The sequence below is a fragment of the Falco peregrinus genome, chromosome 1 (genome assembly GCF_023634155.1).
Source record: "Falco peregrinus isolate bFalPer1 chromosome 1, bFalPer1.pri, whole genome shotgun sequence".
NCBI classification, from domain to species: Eukaryota; Metazoa; Chordata; class Aves; order Falconiformes; family Falconidae; genus Falco; species Falco peregrinus.
In genome coordinates this window covers 35,468,700-35,483,729 of record NC_073721.1, presented here as the reverse complement: position 1 = coordinate 35,483,729, position 15,030 = coordinate 35,468,700, and the positions used below count along the sequence as shown (strand labels likewise).

Here is a 15,030-nt window from a genome sequence, read left to right as displayed (position 1 = left end):
TTGGGCAGGCTGTGGTGTAGATTTCTGCAGATCCAAATAAGACAGAAGGCATTGCTTCTACTTAAACAGGGCTAGATTTTGTCCTGGCCAAGTTCAGATGATATGAAAAGGGAGAGGAGAGACTCCTGGCTCCTTGATCTGCCATCATTCTTTTCTTGGCTGTTATCTCCCTTTCTGTGTTTTTGAATTAATGTTCTTCATGCTCACTCTGTTTCAGAGTGTCAAGCTGTTTTCTGACTAAACATTATTCCTGAGTGTGCTCCAGACCATCCTGCCAAAGCTTTCCTTGCTTAATTCAGCATGCTTGTAAGTGCAAGGGACCTAAAAGCCTTTCCTGTGCAGAGCTCTCAGCTGAAATATATCTCCTGACTCCGTCCAAACCATTTACCCTAGGGTGTAGAATAACAGGATTCCAAGTATTTATCTGAAATAAAAATAAAACACCACAATGCTAAAGCTAGAACCAAAATCACATTATGGATAAAATATATGAAAGTATATTTTCAGCTTCCATCTCACTTCTAATTGTCCTTTCCACAGGACATAAAAGTATTGCTTTGTGTAATAGGGAGACCTGGCAGGTTTGTAATAGCCCCTTGTATCAGAAATGTGTGGGAAACCTGCAAATGGATGAACAAGAAACCTGTTTGGGGGTTTTCTGTGTTAAGACTGGTTTGAGTAATGCTAGCAGAAGCACTCTGGCTTTGCCCTGTTCCAACACAGGAAAATGAAAAAGAAGCAGCATCAGAAACTTTCACTTTCCCATTGACCTCCTAGTAATATATTTACTGTAAGGACTGTCCCAGAAGACTGTTGCTGAGCTAGGATGTTGCTCAGCATTTAGAGGGATGTTTCAGTTGATTCTCACACAGGCTTGCAGCCTTGTTCAATGTTCAAGTAATAGTGCGAGTTAGTGATTTTTAAAGCTGTATGTTGAAACAACACAAAGTAAAAAGCTAAATAAATGAACATGTTGGTTGGTGTCTGCCATGTGAGCAAACAAACATTTGTTAAGAATGGGAAGAACCACAACTTGCTGAACACTTTCTGGTGGGAAAAAGAGGGGCGATGCAGTTTAAGAATTTGTACCGTTCCAAGCGTTTCAGAATAGGTTGGCATGCTTGGATGAATGAAGTGTACAAGTTGCAGGTGGCTCAGAGTTCAAGATTATGAAAAATATTTACATTGAACTTCTTAAGTCTGCTTTATCTGATTTGAGTTTTTTAATGTCACCTATTTCAAACCTCTGATTAACCATTAGCTAAGTTTCACCATGAGAATGACATTCAGACTCTCTTGCATTTCTTGTTCGCTTTCAGTAGCTGCAGTACTCTCCTGGGGTGTCCCAGGTGTCCCTAAAATTGTGCCAGTTTGTGCTAAATACTGCCCAAAAATGCAGTGACAGCTTTTTCTTTGATGGTAAGGATAGTTTAATAGAAACTAATCTGAAGTACAAAGGAACAGAGATAATTTTTCTCAGGGTCACACACAAAGCTCACAGCTGAATTTGAGAGTTGAACCTAAACCTTCTGAGTCTTAGTTCATCAGCATTATAACGTGAACTCCCATCCTCCTGAGTCCTTGGTTCTGTCTGACCTCCTAGGCGAATGCACAGGGCATGCATGCTTCTCCTGATCCTGTAGGCTCTGTGGGGTCCTGGCTCTGAGGCTGCTGTTTATTTACAGAGAAGGCAGTTGGTACACTTCTCCCTGTTGTCTGACCGTTTCCTCATGCCAAATGCACAGTTTCTTCTTCCTCGGCTTAGACTCAAAGCCAAACATCTCAGACCCTTGATCGAGAGTCACAGCATTCTCTCCAGTCTCCTGATGATGCTTATATTGTGTACTGCTGGGAAGTGAAATCATTCCTGCTGGTCCTTACTTCTGTACCAAGCCATGTAAGGGTTTGTTACAACAAAATTTCCAGGGATCCTGACCCATACCTCTCCTGGGCTCCCAGGGTGAGGTTTCCTCTGACTGCACTTGAGCTAATAGTCACCCACAGGAGACCTGGACTTTGCTCTGTTTGGTTTCTTTGTGGAAAGAGTGAAGAGGTGATGTTTCCCCCTGCAGACAGACGAGGCTCTGTATTGGCTTTGCAGTGACTGGAATGAAGTTTGAATTTTACTTCAGCTGCAATCACTGTTAAAAATAAGTATGAGCTTCTACTGCGTTTCAAGTTGGCTAATACCTGCCAGCAGCTTCCCAGCGGTGATCACAGTTTACAGTCTGTTCCAAAGGAGAACTGAAATGGGATGGAGGTGCTCCTTGCCCCGACACTGCCCAGCCCTTGGAGACAGCCAGATATTTCCATTTTTACAGCACGAGAGAATCCCATGTTTCGGGATGCAAACAGCAGAGACCTTGCCTTTTGTAGGAGGATGTGTAGGAGGAAAATGCCAGTGCTACACATGCCACTGACCCTGCAGAGCAAGGGGTAGACATGACATGTGTGCCAATGGCAGGTATGGTACGCTGTGATCCAGGGAGAGGCTCTTTCACATGCTGCTTTGTACCACCTGTGTCATACTGGCTTTGAAGTTGGTGAGGTACAGCCCTGACTCTGCTGCATTGTGCATTTTCTAATTTTTGTTTTACTGTTGCATTTTGCATAATTGCAGGGAAGAGATGATCTGACTAACACTTTACAGTAACTGAATATGACACCTATTGCTCAAGGAAGTCATAGGACTTTCCCAGTATTAATGGACTTATAACCAGATCTTCCTTTTTATGTGTGGTGCAGTACATCAGGGGAGAACAGATCAGGTAACCGTGGCTCAGTTCTTTTGCTTTTACCCTCAGTCCTGCCCAGAGTCTTTCAGTTCCTCCAGCTGATGCTTGCAGGCTTCTTTGCTGCTTGAAGCTGTTTCAGTTTTAGTCAAGATACTGTGCAAAGTGCCTCAGGAAGAGACTGCTGTAGATGGGCCAAGGATTTGAATATTTTTTTGTTTCACTTATATTTCTCATGAGGTAGAATTGAATGTGAATTACTTGCAAAGTTCATACAGATTCACCATCTGATGCAATGGAGGATTCTCTTTAATAACTGACTTGTCATGACCAGAACTCATCTGCTTTGCTCTGAATGAAGTTTTTCCTCCCTCAGGTTCCACTGTCTGGCATCCCGACTGTAAGCAATCCACTAAGACTGAAGATAAGCTACGGGTAAGTTGAATGCATGGCAATGACACACCAGATATTTTGTGCACACAATAACTGAATGTTGCTTTTAAAGAATGACTTTTTCCATGTTTTTTTTGCATTGCGGTCACTGCTCTGGCAGAATAAATCGTGGAGGCACTTCAGAGGTATTTTTCTGGTTTTTTAGGCTCACCACCTTCACATATGTGTCTCAGTGCACTGCCTTAAAGACAGTGCTATTTACTGACATACAGACATGGCAGAGTCTCTTAAGACACTTCATATCTCAATTATTGTGAGAGAGACTCTGAAGGAGAAAATGTGAATCGGGCAAATGCTTTGATATATTTTAGTATTTTTGCATATCTGTATAATTGCTCTATAGTTATCCCCTGTTCTGCCTGGTTATTTACAGCATTTAGACGATACAGACTCTCCTTCCTTTGCCAGCCCAGCCTAAAGTGATTCCAATTTGAATGCAAGAAGAGCTGCAGTTACCCTTGGAGTCACATCAGTATATCCAGAAAAACTTTCTGGATCAAGTCCTTGATGGCAATAATGCTGCACCAATAAATGCTGGAGCCTAGCTTTTTGCATGCACCAGGCAATTCTAAGCCTATATTCACTAATTAATCTTCTGGAAAATTTACTTTTTTTTTGTCATCTCAATTGCTCCTTTGAACTTTTCTAATTTTTCTGCATATGAATAAAATGTCTTTCAGACGAGGAAACTTAAGAGGTACTGGCATGGAGATACCTCAGATATCCTGTATGTTGTGTTCTATGTGTGACTCATGCACAGGGAGCCACATCCTTTAGAATTTATTCAGGTGCACTGGTCTGTAAAATATCCCCTGCAGAGAATTCACTGTGATTGTAGGTAATGTGCAGATATTCTTGTTGAGCACAGTTCATGTTAGTGTGGGCTGTACTGATAATACAGAAGTGGCCCTAGATGGGCATGTGATCTAGCATGGCCAACCATCCAGCATTTGCACATTGTTCTTCCCTGACTTCCCATGAGAAAACAGAAAATTATGCCAGTCTGGGTTTTCTTCCTAATTTAATAGTTTGAACACAAGACAGTGTTTTGGCCCTGCTGAAGTGCCAGCATGCTTGTGCTTTGTAGTGAGTGGTTGGGGTACAAATAGCTGCTTTTCACTTGGACCCAAGAGTCTGATCAAAGCACTCCTGACTACACTGTGGCCTTTACAAACCTTCTTCAGCTGACCTTATACATCAGTCGGCTCATTTCCATTCCCCATGGAAATGGCCAAAGTCCTCTGCAAATATTTTTCCTTTTTTCTGTCACACATTCAAGCATGTCAGTCGTCGTCTACCTCAGCAAATTTTAATTGGCGTCAAGTAAATTAATTCACCCACCTGTAAGACTTTGCCTAAGTGAGTTCTTGCAGGAAAATGAAACGAAAGAATGCATATTAAGGGAACATCTGAGAAATGTTATGGCACAGCTATCCAAGGTGGATTTGTTCCTGGATGAGAGCTTCAATGCAGAGGTTTAGTATGCCTTTAAAAGGCATTGACAAGGCGCTGTGCTGTACTGTACTGTAGAGATGGAGAATTTTTAACTTCAACTGTACATCACAGATAGTGTCTACTCCGGTTCAAAGTCAGAGACCCTACCTTAAAATCAGTTTGAGTTCACTTTGACTGACACATTTTGTTCTGCAGCAAACAGGTGGGTACAGCAACAAGTGAAACTGGGGGAACTATGTGCTATTTGAACATGTTGCCACTAAATTATGAACTGTACTTTGACTTTCAATTTCTTATGACATACATTTAGACATGATATGAGAATTGCAGTCTGGTTTGTGAGTTAACAAATGCATGATATAGCCGCTTTCAGGGTCAGGCCTGGATTTTGTGGTGGTTCTGCAAAAAGCCAGTGACAAGGCCTATTTGCTCTGCTGAGTTTCCTTTCCCTATAGAGCAAAACGAAACAAAACAGAAAGCCCTTTCGTTGTTGAAGTACCTTAGAAGTTTTCATCAAGTTCTGTTTTCTCTCAGTAACTGAATTGTGATGTAAACTAATCAGCATTCTAGGTGGTCAAGATCTGAGAGGGAGTTCATAAAAACAATGGCTTCTTTAGATCTTCTCCTCGCTGGATATTTATGGAAAATTACAAAGCCAAAACAAGCAGAAAATAAAGCAACCATATGTATGTTACAAAAATATTCATGGCTTAGAGGTTTTTTACAGCTGCCTGGCTCTTAGTGATTCTGCAGGGATCAGTAAGCAACATAGGTATCATAATGCATGGATTATTATCTGTCAAGTAGCAATTAGTAACTTGATTGAAAAAGAGCTTAACCACTGAGCTGGGGAAACTGCTTTCCTTTTCACTCATTTTTCCTTTTTGTGTTTCATGACAGCATTCCTCATCTGAGTTCTTTTATCCAAAGAGTCTGGTTCTGCGCAGGCCACGCTCTGCAGAGGTTTGCTGTTGTGTTTTCATAGTGTTGATAACGGTCTTCTTTACTGAGAAGATTCTTCGTTATTGTCATTTGCTGTGCTTGCTACTACTATTGCCACACAGCTTTCCTGCTATCACTTGCCACCATGGTTACTGACGCTGTATTTTGCATCATGTGGTGCAGTGTTGTTTGTTAATTCTCACATTTTTTGTTTAATGCTTAATTCAGATGAGCTTTTGGGGGCTGTAGTATTGTTCTTCCAGTGTTACAGAAAGTTCTTCTAAAACAAAAAATTAGACTGTAAATATAAAGCAAATTAAAATGGTGAAAAGGATCTGACTTTAAGGTGATGGCTAAAAAGAAATAGTTTTTCATGAACAATGGCTCATGTTTTCAGAAAAAAAATGCCATCAGTTAAATCAGTTCCTTTTTATATGTATTGAGCAACTACCCATGAATACTGTAGTTGGGAAAATATTTTAAAAGTTGCAAGTTTGGACTTGTTCTATGTGCTGCCAGAGAGCATCTGCCTCTCTCTGATCTGGGGCACATCGACATCTGAGTTGGGTGGATGGAAACCTAAGAACCTTGTCCTCTTGATTCTGGACTATCTTTCTACTTTCAGACTTCCTTGAGTTTGCTTTGCACCTAAAACCACCACCCATTTCCATTTCTTCTCCTTCAGGGCAGTGCTTATTTATTAGTTGTGTCTGCTGGGTGTAGGGGGGACACATGGCTGTACTGCATGCAGGCACGCCTGAGGTAGTTTTCACCTGGTAACGAAGTAAAAATGTACTGGTACGGACTTCATACAGCCTATCAGTAGGCAGACAGGCTGATAGAGTCCATGCCACTGGATTTCCATTCTGTCTGCTCATGCTGCCTTCACATCTCTAATTGCAAAGTAGACATAGTCCTGTCATCAGCCAGGGCAGGATGTTTGTTAGATGCAGTCTGCAGGATAGCGTTATATGGTTGAATCCAATGCTGTGATTCAGCGGGAGTTAATGCAAACCTTGTACCCTTTGTCCTGCACGGTCCTTTAAGATGTTGCAGTGCATTCACCACTCTTGAATGCCGCTCTCTGTTAGCTACAGATCTATGTATCAAGAAAACACAGCTGTAAAGATGTGTTATCAGTGCTCCTAAGGAGAGGAATGTCTCTGTAGTCCTAGGCTTTGTGGAATGAAATGTTAAGTCTGAGAACAGCCAACTGTGGGACCATTTAACTTGCCTTTTAGGCTAGCATAGTGGCTTTTTGCACTCAGCTTAGCATGCACGAGTCTGAGTTTCCCATATTGAAATCCAGGAGCCTTAGGATTACAAAACCCAAATCCTCTCCAACATATTAGAAAAATATGCAAGGCAAACTATGAGCAGTCCATGTCAAAATAAAGGTATTTTTTGTAGTAGTCTTGCTTTGTAGACTGTGTAGGATACAAATACCTTAGGGTCAGGTGAATATCCTCTTGTGTAAATTTGGACAGTACTACATTCTGTTTAGATTTACATGCTGATTAAACAACATGTAATTCAAGGCAGATTCTGCCTTCAAGTGTTCTTCTTCAGAGTAGACACAAAGATGCTATCATTGCTGTTGCTGTAAAGGTGGGAAAAGGCTTCAATCTGCATGAAAATTGTAGGTTGAAAATTGTAGGGTGAAGTCCTGTGAATTCTCAGAGATGTTTGCTATTGAATTCTGTATGTTCTGGACTTCCCACTTTATTTTCTTCTGTTTTCCTTCTGACTTACTCTTGATGAAGGCTACGTTTGCATGAGTAGTCTTGTAAAAGTTTGTTTGGTAGCCACATGCCTTCAGTGATTATGTGCTGAAAATTCATTCTCCTCCCTGGCCTTTGTGTCTAAGAAAGGAAAGAAAAACCAGTGGTAACCTACTAATAATGTGTGTCTGTGTGAGTATGAACTAAACCTGTTCTGTAGTTTTCTCTTGATGCATACATAGTGTAGGTTTTTTAGGCAGAGAAGTAATGAATGCATGCATTTGAAGGAAATACTCTTGTAAGGAGAAGGGCGCAGTTAAACTAGCAGACAGGCACAATGAATGCAGTAACACTGAGGTGCTTTGTTGGTGTTGTACATGGCTGCTGAAAATTACTGAAATCCATAGGAAGTGTGTGTTTAATGAACCAAAGCCTGGTTCCAAGTCCTAAATAACTGTAAAACCTTGTAGTTGATGAAGCAGGTAGTCAGAGTAGCAAGTGTTATGAGAAAGCCAAATTTCTTGCTATTGCAAGTTGTGTCTGCCTATCAGAATAAATTACATCCTAGTCTTCTATTAGTTTATTTATAAACATGCTTCACTTAAAGTATCTTCTGAGGTTTAGAGAATTTGCTTAAGCTATAATGTTATTAAGTGAAAACATATTCATTCTTCTGCAGCTATTATCACCGCCTTGCATAATGAACTCTATCAAAAAACTAAGGCAGGTACAGTAAACAATGCTGATGATGCCTTTGTTAAACAATAGTGCATCCATTTGGACAGATGTTCTTGGGATCAGTTTTGATCTGGTTGCCTGTAAATTTTTATAGAGCATGAGTCTGAACATCTGTAGTTGGGAACGCCAGAGCCACCGCATTGTAGCAGCATCTGGATGATGTGAATGGCTCTAGCGTCAATTTATTTTTTTTAAGAAGTTATTTATTTAGAAGATGTGCTGTGCATGATGACATTGACAAACTGAGGTAAATTCAGATGAACATCTTAAGATTTGCAATCTAATAGTATAATAATCAATTTGGATCGTATGCATGGGTGATACGATAATTGAGCATTGACATTCACAGTGAACCTAATAGGATGAGCATGACGGTTGGTGTTATCTCTGCCAATCTGAAAATGAAGTTGGTAAAGAACTTTTGCATTGAAGACAAATGCATGGAATGATGAACAAAACCATGAAAATAAGAAGTCTGTGATAAAGTGGGAAATAGAAGTCTTGCAGATACTTCGTATGCTTTGTGACCTAGTTCTTTCCTTTGGCTCCTTTAATGACATGCATGAATTTTTATTAACTGAATTTCTATTGAATCTTTTTCATATACTTCATAAACTTCCGGTATCTGGTACAGACGCCCCTTATTGATATATTTGCTACAGTTACATATGTCTGGGTGGAAGAGGAAAGAAAAAAAGCAATGACGCTTTTACTGTCAGAAAATGTGGAGAAAGGCCATGCACCACAAGAAAATTAAAAAAAGATCAGTTCTTCATAGAAATCTGTTTTAAATTTCTCTATGCCAAGGTGGCATTATGAAAAGCTCTATTCGAATCCTTCAAGAACAAGAGTAATCATATAAAGAGTGGTCCAGATCTGTTTGTAGAAGAAGTAAGGCAGCTTAACATGTTTTGTTGCTGGGAGTGTAGAACAAGTGTCACAGGACTGTTGTGATGGAAGGAAATACCTTTAAATTAATGTGCTCATATTAAAGGATGTTTTCTCTAATTTCTTTACCAGTCTTCTTCCGATAATATGTGCAAGAGATGTTCACATGATGCCTCCACTGAAGGTTTGGTTACGTCAGGGATAGCCATTATTCCTGTTTTATCTGTGTTCTGATCAGTTCTCCTTTTAGGTGGAATTTACACCCCATTGCAGTTACATCAATAGAGAACTTGGCCTCCGGTGTGTCTCTTGCCACCTGTTTAAGATACAAAGTCACAACTGTGGTACACAGGGTCAGGGATGCTCAGCTGCCAATGAAGATGTAATATATGATCTAATAAAAGCCATACCCCATCACAGATTTTCAGTCTGGAGCTATTATATGTCTCTTAGGAGAGGAGCCAACCATAGCAACTATAAGTATGCCAGTAGAACAGCTTATATCAAGGAATCTTTAGGGCATGTTTGTTAAGGCAAGCAGCAGAAATATTTTTAAGTGCAATGCAATAGTCTTTAGGGGAAAGTGCAAAACTGAAGGATTCCAGACCACATGGGAAGCAGCAGAATAGGAAATAACTATCTGCAATGGAAACAGCGTGTGTAATTCAAAACAAAAAATAGGGTAAAGTGAGGCAGGAGGGGTGAGAGTAGATGTAGAAGTCCTCTTTTTCATGCAATGTCTTCAGGGGGTTGTTGTAAACTTAAGCAAGATACAGGACTGGGAGTGAGTAGAGGAGCAACAAGGTCTGCTTGGATTAAGCTCCTCAGGAGAGGAATGGTGTGTGCTCAGGCAGTGGCTGGCAGGGTGGCATCCTGCCCAGGCAGTGTGGAGCTTTGCAATAGATGGGAAAATGGATGTACACAGGAAGAATTACAGAAAATAGAGAATTGGTTTTAAAGGGTGTCATACCTGGCTTGTTATGGCCATGTTAATGGGATGGTAAGGAGTAACTTGGAGCCGAAACACAGTGAGGAAATGAAGAACAGGTGCTGTAACTTGCCAGTCCATCTGACAACTGCCCCTGTACTCCAGGGTTAAGAGCACCTAAGAAAGTTGTTAGCAGGACGTGACTGAAACTATCTTCTGAAGGTATTGAACTTTATTTAGTAAATTCAGAAATTATAAATACAAGTGACTTTTCCTTTGCTGTAAAGGTTTTTAGCAGTGACACGGAGATGAGACTGAGGAGGTGGACCAAAGGTGGAGAACAACTTGTTTTCTGAAGTGATTATAAAAGATCCAGAGCGAAGAGCAGCCCAGAGGGCCTGCCAGCTGGGAAGATGCTGTAACTGCCTGTAACACTTTTTTTCCTACAACAGGGAAAATTGAGCAGACAAAACAGACAAGTATGTCTGCCAAAAGCCAGAGGTAACAGGCACCCCTAACAGTACCTCAACTACTTAATACTGTTCTCTATGTTGTAATGAAAACAATTGTTTTCCATAGCAACTGCAGTAACATGCTACATGTGTCTCCACTCAGACAGTGCTATGAAATGGCAGAATGGAAGGGGGAATAGGAAAAAAGTGTTTCTAAACAACATTCAGGTTTTCCAGCTTAATTCTTGTCACATTTCCATGAAACAAGTGGTTGTTGTTGATTTTTTTGCTTTGATTGCATCATGGGAGTAGCTTAAGGGCAGCTGAGAAATTTCTGTTCCCTTTTGAGATGTAGGAATTTGCAGCTACAGAGAGAAAAGGAAGAAACACATAAAGGTCCAGCTGAAAAAGTGTTCTCAAACATGCTCCGGAGAGGATTTGTGATTTTGTCAGTCCATGGCCACATGTGCTCTCTGTTTGATCTGAATCTTCACATTTTTTGGTGGAATATGTTCAAAGCCTTTTATTCCTCTGACCCTCCCTGAATGTGATGATTTCACTTCCACAAATGAAGTGAAGAGAAAGCTCATTGTATAAGCCATGACTAGTCTTGAGCATTTTTTATGCGGATAGTTCCAATAGCTTTCCTGGGAATGTAATAGCCAGGAAATGAAGCGTAGAAAGACTCTGAGGTCTGTTGAAAGATCCTCTCAGGAATTATATGCTGAGAGATAAGAAGGGTTCAGTAGCCTGGTTTTCTTCAGTCCAGATATTTCCTAAGAAAAATCAGTGAGCCAGGCTGTCAAGCCTTGTTTCTCTTCAGCGTGTGCCTGAAGGTCCCTTAGTTCAGTGTCATAAGCTGGGGAGGTAAGGACTGTTTACCAAGATTTAATTTTTAGTGTCTTTGAAGTATCCCACTGCACTAGTGTCATTGGAGTCATCTGCTGATGCCTTGCATTGTGATGGGATTTAGCTCTTTGCAGTCAGTCAGGAAGCAAAAATTGTTGATGGTTTCTCAGTTGAGTGGGGTATCATTGACTACCTTGGTGTGTTTGTTGCGTGCCAGGTTTAGGAGTAATTGCCACAGTAGCCTGGGTGACATTTGATCAAACAGGCGTTTTTCAAATTCACCAGGTTTTCAGGATCCCCACATCTCTGTGATAGGTTGTTTTGTCTCCTTTCACGAAACTTCCTCCAAGGAATCAGTGTCAGTTTAGTCCTGATGAAGTGTTGGAAAATCTCCTAGATGTGTAACAGCACTCGCTCTGTGTGACTGTTCTCATGAATTTCAGTTCACTGAACATTGTCATTAAACATCAGAACTTCTGCAACATGGGGAAACATGAAATGCCAATCAAGAGTTTAGCTTTCATGTTGTATCTAGATTGTGCTGCAGATGTAGGGAACAGCTCCAAGCCAAGAATTTCTGGTGCTTCTACTTAGAAGGACCAAATCCAGTTCTGTATTCATAATGGAAATCCAGTGATTGAACATCTGGAAAGTAGTAATGTGTGTGCTATGCTCCTCTCAACAATTTTGTCTGCTGAACTACTGATACCTTTAGCTGTTTGTGAACTAATGTTTTGATAAAATGACCACCAGGACTATCCTGGATTGTATTTTGTATGGCTTCTTGCAGTCTCTCTGGCAGGTGTTGTTTGATTTTGTTCATTATTGTTGTCAGTCTTTTACATTGTATGATTTAGAAAAACTCTTTCCCTTTCACAGCACTCCTTCCCTTACCCAAAAAAAACCCCAAAACCCAACAAAAAAAGCACACTTGCCTCACAAGATTGTGAAATGTGCCAGAATGTTTTCAGTTGTGTTGACATTTTTTCCTGAATTCAGTTAATTTCAAAATGTATGAAGATTTCTTCACTTAAAATCAAAATTACCAATGTTAATGGCTTCAGGTTGCTCTGAAAAGTTATTTGTTGTTTTTTCAGCCTACGAGAACATCATCGGAAAGCATTTATTCCAGACCAGGTTCCAGTATACCTGGCTCTCCAGGCCACACTATCTATGTAAGTATTCCTTCTGATGAATAAGCTGCTGTTCCCTTGCTTGCACATGAAATACTCCACGCTGAAATATGTAACTTTTCTACTGATGCTAATGCCTTTATTTAGTGATTAAATTGTTAAAATTCTCGCCATGAGGATTTGTAACTACAGAATTTCAAGAGCAAGGGTAGGCCTTTTCCAGGACTTGTTTACCTTAGAAAGATACAATAAATCTCTTGAAGTCACTTGGTGATGTGAAGAGGGAGAGAAAGCAGACAGGTCATTTGATTTTGTTAGGGGTTATGTGAGGAGATCTGTGCACTTCGATATGCGGTTCGTGATAGATCTGCTGTCTGCAGTTGCAGGACATGGGGAGGAGGGTCAGCTACACTAAAAGAAGCCTGGCTGATACATCTTCCATTTCAGAAGTCAAATGTTTTGGTTGTGGAAGGAAAGGTGGTTTTTATTTAAGAATAAAAATTATATTAAGCATCCTTCTTTTACTAAACAGTGCTGAAAATGCAAAGCTACTGATAGACTATCTGTGGTTACCTGAAATGTAGAGTTCAATGCGATTCCTTGAGTAATCAAGCCTCCTCTTTCATTAGAGGATCTCTTTCACTTCTTGGCCTCATTACTGGTACCTTTTGAGCCCATAAAATCTGAGAAATAAGAAGTGGAAATACACTAGCAGAAGGTTGGCCTGGAATGTTCAAAGGAATAAGGTTTTTATCCCCTTTTCATACTACTTTTCCAGGTATTTCAGTGTTTTAAATGTCAGTACCTTTGGTGGGTTTTTTGGCAGAGAAGTCTATAGGGTCAAAAAAAGAAAAAGTCGTCTTTGTGGCTGTACTAATCCGGTTCTAAGGAGGAAGAGCATGAACCAGATGTACTTGGGTGAATAACAGTATAATGCAGCCTTCTCAAACTTGCTGTATTTCCATGCATATAACCTACACTTCCAAAAACTCACATCCATTTAAAAAGAGTCCTGTTCCTTGAAAGCTCATATAACCTTTGTACTCATATAAAACATGCTGTCAGATAACCTGTGGAAGATAACAACTGTGGAAGGAAGTCACAGGAAGGCAAGTTAGTGAGAGTCCCTTATGAGGAGAGCAAAAACGAAGGTATGCTGGGAAGAACAGACAGACTGCAGTCAAACTTTCTTTTCTGTTACCTATGCATAATGCTGAACCACTGATTTTATAGATAGCCTTAGGATTATATGAGTGAAAATGTAGTGTAAGACAGAGACATTTATCAGTTACATGTATAATAATGCAGAAAAAATTACAAATCTCAGTTCCTGCATTTGAGTTAAGTACCGGTTTTTCAGTGCATTTCAACAACAGCAACAAGAAACAGCTGATATATTAAAAATGTTTACACTGCAGTTATCAAAACACAGAGCATGTCTTGGAGAACTGCCATTCTACTGGTAATATCAATTTCATAAGCTGTAGCTTATGAAATCTAACTGCTGCTCAACAGCACAGTCAGTAGGGCAACGCCAGGGTCTACAAAAGTATCTATAGTAATTTATACTGGATTAAGACATATTTGCAACTCATTAACAGACTGTGGTAAAAATATTACAGAAATAACATACATTAATATACCTATGTATTTTAAGGGTTGAATTGCCTTGAAGTATTTTGTTATAACTGGTGAGTAAAATCTAAACAGATTTGAGGCGGTATTTAAAAAGTGAATTTCCTACCTATTTTGAACCTTACTTCTCTGTCAGAAAAGTTTTGTATTGTTTCTAATTCATGGCATTACTTAAAAAACACCAAGGCCAGTGGTTGTTGGGAGAGCTTGGGAAGGCAAATGCACTTTAATCTGAAAATACTAGGTGCTAGTACTCGGGAAGAGTGGAACTGAATGTGAGTAGAAACAGATCAGCCTTGTTTCCGTGTGCAGCCTATGTATTCATCAAATGTATTTCTGTAAGGTAGGTAAAAATGTATGATGATTTTTTTTTAAAGTTTTAAGTAAGAAAAGACGTTAGCTATGTAAACTATATGTAAGGCCTCTCTCTAGCTCTTTTTAATGGGTACAGTTGTCTTTGGAGCTGATTTCCTACTTCTATTTTTTTCACTAGTCAAGAAACTCCTTGCAGTTTTAGTGAAAAAATAAGACAATGTTAGGACTATGTAGTATGCAGTTAGTAAGTAACATATGCCTTAGTCAGAAGCTTGGGTGTAGGTTGAGTGGTGAGTGCAATGTAATTTCAATTGGGAGTCTGAATACCCAGTCCTGACAAATAGTCCTGCTTGCCTTTTTATTTCCTTGTAATAAGTTGTTTTTCCTCTCGTGTGCACAGTTACAAGTTGAATTTCTGTCTGTGGTCTTCTGCATGGAGTCCTCTCATAATCTCTGTAATCTGCAAACTAAGTGGATGTTATCACACATTTTACATATGGGAAAACAAGAGCAGAAAGGTGAAAATACTTGCCTGAGGCCACAAAAAGAGTAATCTGCAGAGCTGAAATTTCCAGCTCACTACGGGGGATCAGAAGCTTTTGTATTAGCTCCATATATGCCATGTTCTTTCCTAAAGTGAGAAAACGGTGTGTGCTTTTGCAGGGGAAGCCTGCTGGAGAAGAACAAGAAGCAATCACTTTGCATATAGAGTGCCAAAAAGGGTTTTTCATAGCAACAGTGTGACAACAAATACACAAAAATCATAAATTGTGTAAACCAGACATTACC

The 15,030-nt window shown here is 40.0% G+C and overlaps 1 protein-coding gene across 2 annotated transcripts in view; it reads left to right on the top strand.

The window, feature by feature from the left end:
- Nucleotides 1-15,030, top strand: part of ABLIM1 (actin binding LIM protein 1) — a 143,586-nt gene that overhangs the window by 88,200 nt on the left and 40,356 nt on the right. For both annotated transcript variants that reach the window (XM_027789243.2, XM_055797763.1), the window contains exons 8-9: nt 3,109-3,167; nt 12,256-12,333. In XM_027789243.2, coding sequence (XP_027645044.1) covers nt 3,109-3,167; nt 12,256-12,333 — 137 coding nt within the window. The remainder of the gene's footprint in view (nt 1-3,108; nt 3,168-12,255; nt 12,334-15,030) is intronic.